Source organism: Telopea speciosissima, chromosome 2, assembly GCF_018873765.1.
Source record: "Telopea speciosissima isolate NSW1024214 ecotype Mountain lineage chromosome 2, Tspe_v1, whole genome shotgun sequence".
NCBI classification, from domain to species: domain Eukaryota; kingdom Viridiplantae; phylum Streptophyta; class Magnoliopsida; order Proteales; family Proteaceae; genus Telopea; species Telopea speciosissima.
This window is the reverse complement of record NC_057917.1, coordinates 77,670,200-77,683,437: the sequence shown is the minus strand read 5'-3', so window position 1 is coordinate 77,683,437 and position 13,238 is coordinate 77,670,200. Positions and strand designations below refer to the sequence as shown.

General features: G+C 41.6%; 1 protein-coding gene across 1 annotated transcript in view; it reads right to left on the bottom strand.

Annotated features, from left to right (window-relative positions):
* Nucleotides 1-4,127: 4,127 nt before the first annotated feature.
* The window catches only part of LOC122650309 (cation-chloride cotransporter 1-like), a 57,970-nt gene continuing 48,859 nt past the window's right edge, over nucleotides 4,128-13,238 (bottom strand). Inside the window, exons 12-13 of the mRNA XM_043843700.1 lie at nucleotides 11,601-11,762; nucleotides 4,128-5,407 (exon numbers count right to left, since the gene is read on the bottom strand). Coding sequence (XP_043699635.1) covers nucleotides 4,317-5,407; nucleotides 11,601-11,762 — 1,253 coding nt within the window. The 3' untranslated portion in view covers nucleotides 4,128-4,316. The remainder of the gene's footprint in view (nucleotides 5,408-11,600; nucleotides 11,763-13,238) is intronic.

Here is a 13,238-nt window from a genome sequence, read left to right as displayed (position 1 = left end):
TATAATTTGTAGATTTGTAGAGAGAGACAAACAAAATAAAATTACCGAACAGCTTTAATCCGTAAGTACGGAGATTTCCCCTTAAGATTCAAAGAACAAAGCTTGAAAAACTTTGGAACATGAGTTACAGAATTGGGAGAAAATGACAAAAAAAAAGAGCAAATTTTCACAAAGATTCCGAGGAGAGAGTCGAAATCAACTCTTTCTTGGAGCTAAGATTCAGAAAACAAAATTTTAAAACAGACAAAAAAGCTGTTAGTTGGTAAAGACGAAGGTCACAATTAAGAATTCATAACCATCCTTGGGGCCTACTTATCCAAAAATATAAATAAATAAATAAAAACTGCAATTTTTCGAGAGCTGTTCAATCACGTAACCCTTTACTCACAAAAAGCAACAAGAATCAATAAAGGGTTACTAGAATGAAAGAGAAGAAAATTCAGATACATTTTGAAAATTCGTTGGAAAATCCCAAAAAGATAAGAAAGAGGAAGAAAAACTTAGCCTTTCCAACCAGAATAGTGTGTGAAATAGATCAAATTAAAGATTGAGAAGAGAAAATTCAAACAACAACAGAGAAACAACATCAAAATTTGAAAAAGAATTTGAATTGTTTGTTTCACATTGAAGTTGCAGAAGCTTTTCAACCTTTTCTTTCAGACGAAGGTCGCAGCGGTAAAGGAGGGCTTCAAAGACCTGGCGTCGGCGAAGATTGAAGCGGGAAAGCAAAAATTTATAGACTTCTTTTCGATAGAGAAATTTTAGGGAACTGTATATTGCCGCAAATTAGGCTGAAAAAACGGAGATTCTTGATTCATGACTGTTGATTCTTAGAACCTTCAAGTTGGATTTCAACAAACAGGAATCTTTTCTATAGCTGTAAAAATGGGTTGGCATCCATATTTAGATTTGCCCATTTTAGTTATTTTCTTGGTAACAAAGAAATTTATTGATTGACAAATGTTAAAGCAATGAAACCGGGAGAGGTAATAGGGCTGCACTCTCTTACACGGAATTGACACGACCTTCAACAATGTTATTAATCTCCCTAAGAACATACTTGAGAGTAGGGGTGCAATTTTGGCCCTGTCAGCCCCAATTCGCCCTGGCGCGTCTGAACAGGGTCTGGGCTGAGATATTTGGCCCTGAGGGCAGGTCAGGGCTGAAAATTTTTAGTCTTGAATTAGGATCGGATCGAGTCGGATTAGGATTGAGACTTCGGGCTAAGCTTGACCCGGCCCAGCCTGACCCTAATTTAAGTTATACTATAAAATATATATTGATATAATATATATATTATAAATTTTAAATGTCTCCCACATTTTTTTATATAATATATTATATATGAAGACAATAAGTATATAATTTTTTATTATAGTATTATTTTATATAAAAAATTGATAATGTTCTCCTCGACCCATTCCAATCCATGTATTTCTTTCCCTTTCTCCATGATCAAGGCCAATCAGGGTCAACCCGACCCGACCTTGAGGACGGGTCAAGGTTGGATTTTTCTGGCCCTGAGCCAAGGTCGGATCGGGCATGGGCCCAGCTAAAGGGACTTAAGGTTGGGTTAGGGTTCTATAAAACCCGGCCCAACCAGACCCTGTTGCAACCCTACTTGAAAATGTATTCTATAATATATGAAGTGAAGCCAAAAAGAGGAAATAGGTCACATTGTCTTACATTAAATTGAGAAGGCCTTCCGAGCTTGAGAGTTAGTAGTGTTGTTAGTCTCCCTAGTAACAACATACTTTGTGACGGATATCATGAATAATGGTGGCTATATCCAAAAGGATTCTCCTCGATGTAATATTGATGGGGTCGATTAGCTCCATGCCTTCTGATTCCACTATGACTTTATTGAGACATTCAAAGATGTAGTGGAGAAGATCGAGACATTCACCAAGCAAGCTGTGTTAGAAAAGAGACAATTCAGCTCCTCATAAGTAATAAATTACCAACATAACCCTTAGTTTTTCGTCGTAATTACTACATAAATCTTATATAAGTTGTAACGCTAAATAAGTAAATATGCATCTTACATGGGTTTTAGTGGTTCGGTTCCAACCGATTCTTTATTGGCAAATTGGTTTTGTACATAAGGGGACAGAGAGGTCATTTCCTACGAGGAGGATGTTGAGGATTGATCATTTCATGGCCACTATATGTTTAGATGTAAGGACCATGCGACTAGGTAATGTTCCTTTTTCCTTTTAAGAAATATCTATAGAAAAGAATCAACCGTTCTTGATACACGCTTTCCTCTTTCTTCGTTCCCTCTGCCATTAATCCCTTCCCCTTTCTTCCTTATTCTCCTCTCCGTCAATGTTCACCTTAAACCATCAACCAAACAATATTCTTGGAAGTGCATGATTTCAGCATTAGTCCGGAACTCAAGTAGGTCATCACTCATCATTCGATTCTCACTCAGGTTCATTGTTAATCGAATCTCCATGTAAATTAGTTAGTGTTTCTTTTTCCTCCAAACAAATTCAACTCCAATAACAAACTTAACTGTCTGTTGAGCTATTCTATAAAGAGAAGCTCCTATCCCCCATGGATTTAGTTCACGGTATCAGCAGTGACCGATACCATTACCAACACATGTCGACTTTATCAGGCCGTATCGACCTGATCCCATATCAAAACAATTTTTCGTTAAAAAAAAAAAACTTATCCATACCATATCGACCGATCATTATTAGTCTGTTGAGCTATTCTACAAAGAGAAGCTCCTATCCCCATGGATTTAGTTCACGGTATCAGCAGTGACCGATACCATTACCAATACATATCGGTTGTATCAGACCGTATCAACCTGATCCTATATCAAAACAATTTTTCATAAAAAACACATATCCATACCATATCAGCCGATTGGTAATGATCACGAGTCACGTCCAATTTGATACTGATTCCTAGAACCTTGCCTACCCCTTCATCTTCCTTCCGTCAACAACCAATCTGAAAACTCTTTATTCCACTCCATCACCATAGCCACTTGTAGCACTCCCTATTAGGGGTGCAAGTTTGGCCCTGTCGGTCTGAACCCGCCTTGAGCCCGAACAGGGCCTAGGCTGAGATACCTAGCCCTAAGGGTGGGTTAGGGCTGAAAATTTCTGGCCCTGAGTTAGGGTCGGGTTGGACCAGGGTTGAAGCCTCAGGCTGAGCCCGGCCCGGCCCAACCCAACCCTGTTTTAAGTTATACTATAAAATATATATTGATATACTACATATAATATAAACTTCAAATGTCACACATATTTTTTTATATAATATATTATATATGAAGATAATAAGTGATAATACATTTTATTATAGTGTTATTTTATGTAAAATTGATAATTTTCTTCCCGATCCAAGCCAACTTAGTCCAGTCCATGCATCTCTCCCTTCCATCACTCCATGATCAGGGCCAATCAGGGTCAGCTCGACCCGACCCTGAGGGGGGTCAAGGTTGGATTTTCCAGGCCCTGAGTCAGGGTCGGGTCGGGCCTGGGCCCAGCTAAGGAGACTCAGGGTTGGACTGGGGTTTTAAAAAGCCCGGCCCAACCCGACCCTGTTGCAACCCTACTCCCTATGAGTCCTGCTGCTACGTTTCTTTCTCCAAGTTTTGCCGGGTCAGTCAGTAGAGAACTGAACCCAGAGGAGTACCTCTTGAACTGCCCCCACTGAGACGAACCATTTCATCCGTGAGCAACCAAAGAAGTCTTGATCCAAGAAGCTAAAATTTCCAGGAGTCACAGGATGGCTTGTTTTAGTCATTTTAATCAATGAGGAGTTACTTTGTAATTCCCTAGCCTCATAAGCGTCTTTGATGTAATTAACTGCCATATGCTACTATTTATCATGTTTATAAAGAGAGTAATTTCCTAGCAGATGCTTTGGTGGGTGAAGCTTTTGCCTTGGGTGCTTCTTGTGTTTATGAGAATTAGTAAAATGTGAGGTTCCCAACACAAAATACTACAAACGGAAATGTGGAGATGGGGAGAAGAGTGAAGATAATTGCTAAGCAACAGGAAGTGTATTCCTCCATACCCCAACCCCCAAAAAAAGGTACAAAAAGGAATAAATTTAAACAAATAAACTAATTTAAATAAATGAACTACAAAAATGTTAGGGTTATGTGGACAATGAGGAAGAGCGTGAAGACAACAGCTCAACAAGAGAGAGGGGGCGGGGGGAAAAGAATGAATTTAAACATAAAAAATACAAAAAGTTTAAAAAGAAAACAAAAAAATATATGAACAAGAAGAATAAGAAATACAGCATGAAGGCCAAAGAAAGAAAAAAAAATCAAAATATTCCTGCCGCTACGTGAAGAGAGTTACAACATCTCTACGGTATCCCCTCACTATCAACAGCCTCGGTACATTCTGTACCAACAGATCCATGTACTCCATGTAAAAGTAAGCGGGGTGGTTCAATGGAGGTGGAGGAAGGCTCACAAGAACCACTGCTGCTATCCTTGAGTATCGTAGTATTGTTGAATTCAGCTTCAAAGTAGTGTAAAGGAATTTCTCTACCTGCTGCTCATTAATAACAATAGCCTTCCCATCAGCCATCAGAGGAGACCCTTCTCTCTGAGCCTTCTCCTTCATCTCTCCTAAGTAGGCTGCTATTCGTTTCTGGGCCCCAGTGAATGCCTCCATTGAGTCATCTTGCTGTGCACCATCCTCCACATGGGCCTCCCACGACTTCATTGTTATGACTATCACCTCAGCCTGCATCCGGAGATCATATAGGAACTTCTTCACATCAGCTTTGAGCTCCTCTGCATCTGCATCCTCCTCAGCAATGCAGAAGACCTGAATCTTGCAGCTCTCAAAGCTCTCCTTGGTAAGCAGAAGCTGGGAGAGAAGCAACATAAGACCACCATCTCTTACAATCCAGTACAAGTCAATGGTACCATACTGTCTCTGGTACTCATTGGGCCACTCATCAAGCCCCTTGACAATAACAACTGCCTTATTGGCGACAATGCAGTCATTGATGATGCTGACAAAGGTGGCTGGGATCTGAGTTAAATTCTCCCGACGCCATATCTCTGGATATCTCATCACCACAATGTTGGGTTTGAGGTTGCCAAGGCCCATGGTCTGGACAATCCCACGGAAACCATCAGACATGCTGGGGGCAACCACAATCTCTGCTACACCCTCACAGCGTTTATACTCAATATAGGCGCTGAGCTGACGCCAAGCAGCCTTGGCATCCTCAGCACACTCATGGTAATCCCCATCATGAATCGCGACAAAGATAGACATGCCTCGCCCTTTCTTCTTCATACAATTAGCAAAGTCAGCAAGTTTTGGATGGCAGGGGACATTATCCGGAAGCTTCCCCCATGGCCTACAGAATATGAGGGGGATTGGGTACCAATTCTTAGGGTGAACTTGGTCAGCTGCAAAGTTCATCTGTGAGGTTAGTTACCAGAAGTCAAATAGAAAAACAACAAATAGTAAATTATGATAACAGTAAGTTGGGAAAGAAAAAGTTACTAGGAAACAGTATACATAAATACGATACATAAGCATCTTCATGGACCCCAAGCCAACTGACTAATGTGTCACCACTTGGAACACAGCATACTAAACTGCTGGAAATTCATTTCCCTGATTGCTCTTAAGTATGCTTTTTCCTTATTAGGAAGAAAAGGGGTGGAAAAGGGGAAGGGGAAGAAGGCCTGGGGGTATTCTTGTATGTGGGTTTTAGTCCCACATTGCTTAGTTATATTTTTGTCATATGATTTCAATATTATAAATAAAGGCTGGTCTGTGATCACATTGATCAAGCCAGTATTCACCGAATTCCACATGGTATCAGAGCCAAAAATATTCCGGGGATATGGGAAGTAAAATTTTTTCATTTTTTCTCTCTTCTTTTTCTTTTCCGCCATTCTGCCCTAAAACCACCCACCGCCAACCCCTCCACCACTTCCGCCACCTACCGCCAGCCCCTCCACACTTCCGCCAGCCACCGCCAACCCTCCACCACCTCCACCAGCCACTGCCGACCACCGCCTGCCCTCTCCCTTTCTCCCGCCACCTCCGCAGGTCCCTCCCTCCTTTTCCGCCACCTCTACGCACCTCGGGAGGGCCTCCACCTTGTTCGATTTTTTTTCCATCCCTTGGTGGTGAGTTGACTCCCACCAGGGGTTTGTTTTTTCCCCTATACATGTTCTGATTTTTTTTGGGGGATTTGTCTCTGCCTATTTTTCTCCAGCCACCATGCCTGACGAGTTGAGATCACGGCTACTTCGACTGGTTCTGACGATTCCAACCAGCGGGACTTTGTTCCCTTTCCGGTGAATCCCATAAAGTTGAATGGCAACAATTATCTTTTGTGGTCTCGTTCCTGTTTATTTGCTATTGGTTCCCGTGGGCTCTCTGGTTATATCACGGGCACTAAGGTCAGGCCTACAGAGGCTGGATCGGCTTAGGATCGATGGATGAATTTCAATTTTTTGGTGATGTCCTATTTGGTTAATTCCATGGACCAGACCATTGCTGGTCGTTATCTGCTCCTTGACACCGCTACGAAAATTTGGAAGACGGCTCATGACACATACTCTCAGGTTGGGAATGCAGCCCAATGCTATGAACTTCATCAAAAGCTCCATACTACCAAGCAGCTATAGTTGTCGCTGTCCCAATATTACAATACCATATGCACACTATGGCAGGAATTGGATTTTTTGGGCACATTTAAGGCTACCACAGATGTTGACGTGACGGCCTTCAGGAAGTGGGAGGATGGTCTACGGCTGTTTGATTTTTTGGCCGGCCTCAACATTGAATTTGATAATATCAGGTCCAATATTTTAAATCGGAATCCTCTTCCCTCTTTGGAGCAGGCCTATGCCATACTTTCGGCTGAGGACACGAGGCGCACTGCCGTGGTTCATCCTGTCACTCAGGAAAGGTCAGCCCTTGTTTCTGGTTCTCAATCTTCCCGTGGAAATTCCTCTCGTCCTCCTCCTACTGATCGGCCATCTAGTGATCGCCCGCCTATTAAATGCGATCATTGTGGGAAGGACTGGCACACTAAGGACCGATGTTGGAAGCTTCATGGTCATCCTGCGGATACTCATGGGCATGGAAGGGGGGGTTCCAATCGACCTAGTTCCTCTCGTGCTAATCAGGTTGCTACTGAAGATCCATCTGAACAGTCTCTTTCTTCTGTGATGGCTGAGTTGCACAATCTGCAGGATATGATGAATCGCTTGGATACATCTTCTTCGGCATCTGTATCTCCTTCCATGGCGGCTTCGGCTTTGTCTCTACCTGCTCCTTCCAATGCACCTTCTTCCATAGGTATTTCTTTTGGTGGGAATTGCACCTCGGTCATGCCTGACTCTTGGGTTATTGACTCAGGAGAAACCGACCATATGACAGGTTCTTCCTCTGTTTTTACCACATATACTCCTCTTTCAGGCCAGTCAAAGGTTCGGGTTGCTGATGGGTCTCTTTCTTCTATTTCTGGGAAGGGATCCGTTCAGTGCTCCTCCTCTCTCACTCTTTCCTCTGTTTTACATGTTCCTAAGTTTACTACTAACTTGTTGTCCATTAGTAGTCTGACTAAGGATTTGAACTGCAAAGTAATATTTTTTCCAACTCATTGTTTATTTCAGGATTTGGAAACGGACAGTACGATTGCATGTGGTAAGGTGGTTGGTGGTCTGTACATGCTTGAAAATTCCCGGACAGCATTGACATCACAGCCGGCATCTTCTAGTTTTGATTCTGCATTGCTTGAGTTAAATAATTGGCATCGTCGTTTGGGCCATCCCTCGATTGGGGTTTTATATACTTTATTTCCTAGTCTGGTAAAACAATGTAATAAACACAACTTTTCTTGTGATGATTACACTTTGGCAAAGCAAACTCGGAGTATTTTTCCTATTTCAGACAACAGAAATTTGACTACTTTTGGTTTAATTCATTCTAATGTTTGGGGCCTTGCCCGTTGTGTTTCTACCTCTGGGTTTAGATGGTTTGTCATATTTATCGATTGTTTTAGCCGGACGACTTAGGTATATTTGATGCATAGCAAGAGTGATGTGTTCAATTGTTTTATGTTATTCCGCAAAATGGTCCAGACCCAGTTCAATGCCAAGGTGAAGATTCTTCGCTCAGATAATGGCAAGGAATATATGGATGGTGCTTTCCGTTCCTATTTGGACGGCCATGGGATCATACACCAGACTTCTTGTGTTGACACTCCCGCTCAAAATGGAGTGGCTGAACGCAAGAATAAACATCTACTGGAGGTAGCTCATTCCCTTATGTTCACCATGTCTGTCCCTCCTCGTTTCTGGGGTGATGCCGTGCTTACAGCTACTTACCTAATCAATCGACTTCCATCTCGTGTCTTAGGTGGCCGCTGTCCCTTGGAGATGTTGGTTGGCAAATCCACCTTTGTGGTGCCCCTAAAAGTGTTTGGCTGTGTTGTGTTTGCACGAAATCACCACATCCATGGTAAGCTTGATCCCTAAGGATTACGGTACATTTTTCTTGGTTACTCACGGACTCAGAAGGGCTATAAATGCTACCATCCTCCTACCAGAAAGGTGTTGGTCACCATGGATGTTGTCTTTCAGGAGTCGGAGGCTTACTTTCCACAGCCGGTACCTCTGCAGGGGGAGACTCAAAGTAATGAAGAGGTCCCGCTGATTGCTCCTTTAGATGTTGAGATACCAACAATTGAAGATGTTTCTATTGAACTAGAGGATGGAGTTAGAAGTCAAGAACAAGAAGTGGGACAGATTGAGCAACAGGTGCAGGGGGAGAGACTTGTGAAACAGAAATACACTTGGGGAACTGATTTTCCTACAGATGGTCCTCGGTACAAAGAGAAAGAAACCACCACTGCTGCACCACCTATGCAATCAGCATCTGTTCCTACTCTAAATCTTGCTCCTAGTCATTCTTCGGGTAAGCCCCTCTTGATCCTAGTCTTGATTTACCCATTGCTGTTCGCAAACAAAAAAGAAGTTGTACTCAGCATCCTATATCAAACTTTGTATCCTACAACTCTCTAACTCCTGCCTTTCATGCTTTCATATCCTCTTTGCCCTCTGTCTCTATACCTAACACTTGGCAGGAAGCAATAGCCGAACCAAAATGGAAGGAGGCAATGAATGAAGAAATGCTTGCCCTTGCGAAAAATCAGACCTGGGATTTGGTAAGTTCTCCACATGGGAAGAGGCCTGTTGGTTGTAAATGGGTCTTTGTTGTGAAGCACAAGGCTGATGGTTCTGTGGAGAGATACAAGGCGAGATTAGCCGCCAAAGGGTTCACTCAAACCCAAGGAATCGATTATCAAGACAAGAGACTTTTGCTCCTGTAGCGAAGATGAATACTGTACGGGTCATCATTTCTTGTGTTGTAAATCAAGGATGGGAACTTCAACAACTTGATGTGAAGAATGCCTTCCTACATGGAGACTTGGAAGAAGATGTCTACATGGAGGTACCCCCGGGTTTTACCTCTTCAGAGACTCAGGGGAAAGTGTACAAGTTAAAGAAGGCACTGTATGGTCTGAAGCAGTCCCCAAGGGCTTGGTTTGGCCGATTCCACAAGGCCATGATCGCATATGGGTATAAGCAAAGTAATGCAGACCACACATTGTTTGTTAAGAGAGTGGGACAGCAAGTTACCCTTTTGATTGTCTATGTTGATGACATAGTAATTACAGGCAGTGATGCACATGGATTCAGAAGCTGAAAGCTTATTTGGGCACGGAGTTTGAAGTCAAGGATTTGGGCAAATTGAGGTACTTCCTAGGGATTGAGGTTGCCTATTCAACTAAGGGTATATCTCTCTCAAAGGAAATATACCTTGGATTTATTGAAAGAAACAGGGATGCTTGGGTGTAAACCAGCAGATACCCCTCTGGAGCCCAACACACATTTGAAGAGTAAGGAAGGTGAGCCAGTGGACAAAGGCAGCTATCAGAGGTTAGTGGATCGATTGATTTACCTTTCACATACCCGGCCAAACATCACATTTGCTGTAAGCCTTGTCAGCCAATACATGCATGATCCTCACTCTTCTCACTTGGAAGCAGCATACAAAATTCTCCGTTACCTCAAGTCAGCTCCGGGGAAAGGAGTATTGTTCTCTCCACACGGCCTTCTCCGGATAGAAGCGTACACTGATGCAGATTGGGCTGGCAGTCCTGATGATCAGAAGTCCACATCTGGATATTGCATATTTGTTGGAGGTAACCTAACTACTTGGAGAAGCAAAAAACAACCTGTTGTGGCTCGATCTAGTGCTGAAGCTGAATTCCGAGCTATGACACAGGGTATTTGTGAGCTTCTTTGGCTCAAGGGGCTTCTTCAAGACTTGGAGATGAGTGCTGATCTTCCTATGCGACTCTACTATGACAGCAAGTTAGCAATCAGCATTGCTCACAACCCGGTCCAACATGATTGGACCAAACATGTTGAGATTGACCGGCACTTCATCAAAGAGAAGCTGGAACAAGGAATTATTTGTATTCCATTTATTCAGTCTAGTGAACAGTTGGCTGATATCCTTACCAAAGGAATCAGTACAAAATTGTTCTTTCCTACTGTTAGCAAGTTGGGCATGTTTGATATGTATGCACCAACTTGAGGGGGAGTGTTATAATATGGGTCCAAGGATAAATCTGTCCATGGGGGTATTCTTGTATGTGGGTTTTAGTCCCACATTGCTTAGTTATATTTTTGTCATATGATTTCAATGTGGAATTCCGTGAATACTGGCTTGATCAATGTGATCATAGCCCAACCTTTATTTATAATCTTGAAATCATATGACAAAAATATAACTAAGCAATGTGGGACTAAAACCCACATACAAGAATACCCCCATGGACAGATTTACCCTTGGACCCATATTACAACATTTTGGAACTAGGTTTGAACATCACCAGGCAGCCATGTATCAAGTACTGGAGCACAATCACTCCTTCCAAGCTCCTAGGTCTTAATTCACCTGATAAACTGTTTTGGACTGGGGCTAGCAGTCAGGTTCAGCAGTAATTGAACTTATAATTGCCCAGAAGAATAAATGATTTCCAACAGGCAGGAAGATGCCCATATCCCTACAGAATGGCAGCAAAGTATGATTCACCAACCATCTACCTAGGGTGTATGATAGGAGGAGAAGTAGTGCAACCCATTATCCAGCTCTGCAGTACCCCACAAAATCAAAATATAATATACATGATGATACTGGAAAGAAACCCAGGTTCCTTAATTGCACACCAGAAAATTGAAGGCAACTTCCTCGAAGCATACAAAACCTTGGTAGTGGACATCAATTATTAAATTCTTCTCTTTAACTCCTTCAAATAGTTTTTCCCTTTTTCTTATAGATTAGCACCTAATTACAATCCTACACACAGGTCCCATCCTGAAAAGAAAAATCACCAGCTAAAAATTCTCAAGCCTAAAATTCTCTAACTAAACTGTGATAAAATCTTATTTAAATTCTACCAAAAACTTTTCCTTTTCAGATCAAAACCCAAGGATATGCTACAATACATCCTCCATTTAGCTGGGAAAAGGCTTAGTGGAGCTGAGTTGAGTATTAATACGATACCTCCCAACGACCGGAGACTGCGAAGGGCCAGTTGGAAATATGCACTCTTGAAACCATCACCCCAGTCCCCTGCCTTCCCTTTTAAGCACACATAATAATATATAAGGCCGGCAAGGGCAAGAGACACCACTGTGAATGCCCACGAGATCAAGAACATGATAACTGCACCAATCACAAAAGCAGCAGGTAAATATGGCTCTTAAATAAACATTTTCATGCACAACAATTTACAGTCCAAAATGATTAAGCAATAATGATTCCGAATAAAAAAAAAACGACACCATATAGATTCTCACTCCAATGAACTCTTTTGCTTCTAATTTGGGATAAGAGAAAATGAATATAAAATTAAATCAGAGTGGTCTCCACCTGAGAAATCTACTATGCAACCAAAAAAGGGGGAAATGCAAATTAAAAAGAAAAATTTTATGATCTATATTACACAGACAATCCATGTACCCCAAAAATCACCCGTGTTGACATGACGCGACGTGGAAATGGGTATGGTAGGGGATACACATCCAACATGTACCCAAAAGTTGGGCACTTTGGACATGGCTGTGGATAAGAAGATTAACCCCTCCTTTTGGCACATTTTAGCATGTCCCCATTCCCATACCTTCTTTTTTTTTTTTGTTTTGACATAGATGCCCTTATCTTCAGTTATGCTGGATGGGTGGATCTTACTCCTCAAAACATATCCATTCACGAGCTCCATAACCAAAACCTGTATGGATATGATTGCATAATCCCGACCATCCGAGAAAATCACTTGGCAGTCATCTGAAAGAATGGTAGTCTGTATTGTCACAGCCCTTGTAATCAATCATGGGCATTGTGAATTTCTAGATGCGCATCGAATTGAGATCAGCTGAATCCCAGAGGTGCAACTGGACTTTCAGATGTAGTTGGGCTTGAGTTGAGGCCCAAGAATATGCAACTTCTATTTTATGTGTAACTGTTTGAAAGTAGATATACAATTATATGATTTCTCTTATTACTTAGATAGTTAGATTGATAATAGTGCTTTATATGTCAAAAATCAAATTACTTCGAGTTTGAACTGAATGAAACAAAAAATGTGAGCCTGTCAACCAAGATCAAACCCCAGTAGTATCAGGATATCATCTACATGCATTTCCATATTTCCCTCATAGTAGCCCAGATATTTAAAGATTTAAGAAACAAAAAATTTGCATGAAACTCGTTATGTTTCAATTTAATTTGAAAAATGAAATAAGCCAAAGATGACCATGTCCCAACCAACCCAACCCAACCCAAACCAGGTAAGATTGTAGCTAAGAAAATCAAACCTACATTGGATTCAGATTGAGAAATTGATTAATAGGTTGAGCTGGTTATTTGCAAAATGATAAGATTTGAAGTCCTTCAGTTCTCATGTTAACTTGATTTTATTTTATGCATCCATCCAATCCAACACGGCTCAATCAATGCAACCAAGTTTAAGATTCTCAGTGGGACCAACTTGTTTCTTTGGTTGGTCCTTTAAACAAGTTGGTTCAGCTTACAAGTTGATTTTTTTATGCAGATAAATCAAAAAAAAAAATGGGCTTATATTAGTAGAAATAAGCTTTGGGTCAGGTTACATATGTGTTGGCCTTTTGGTTCAAGAGGTTT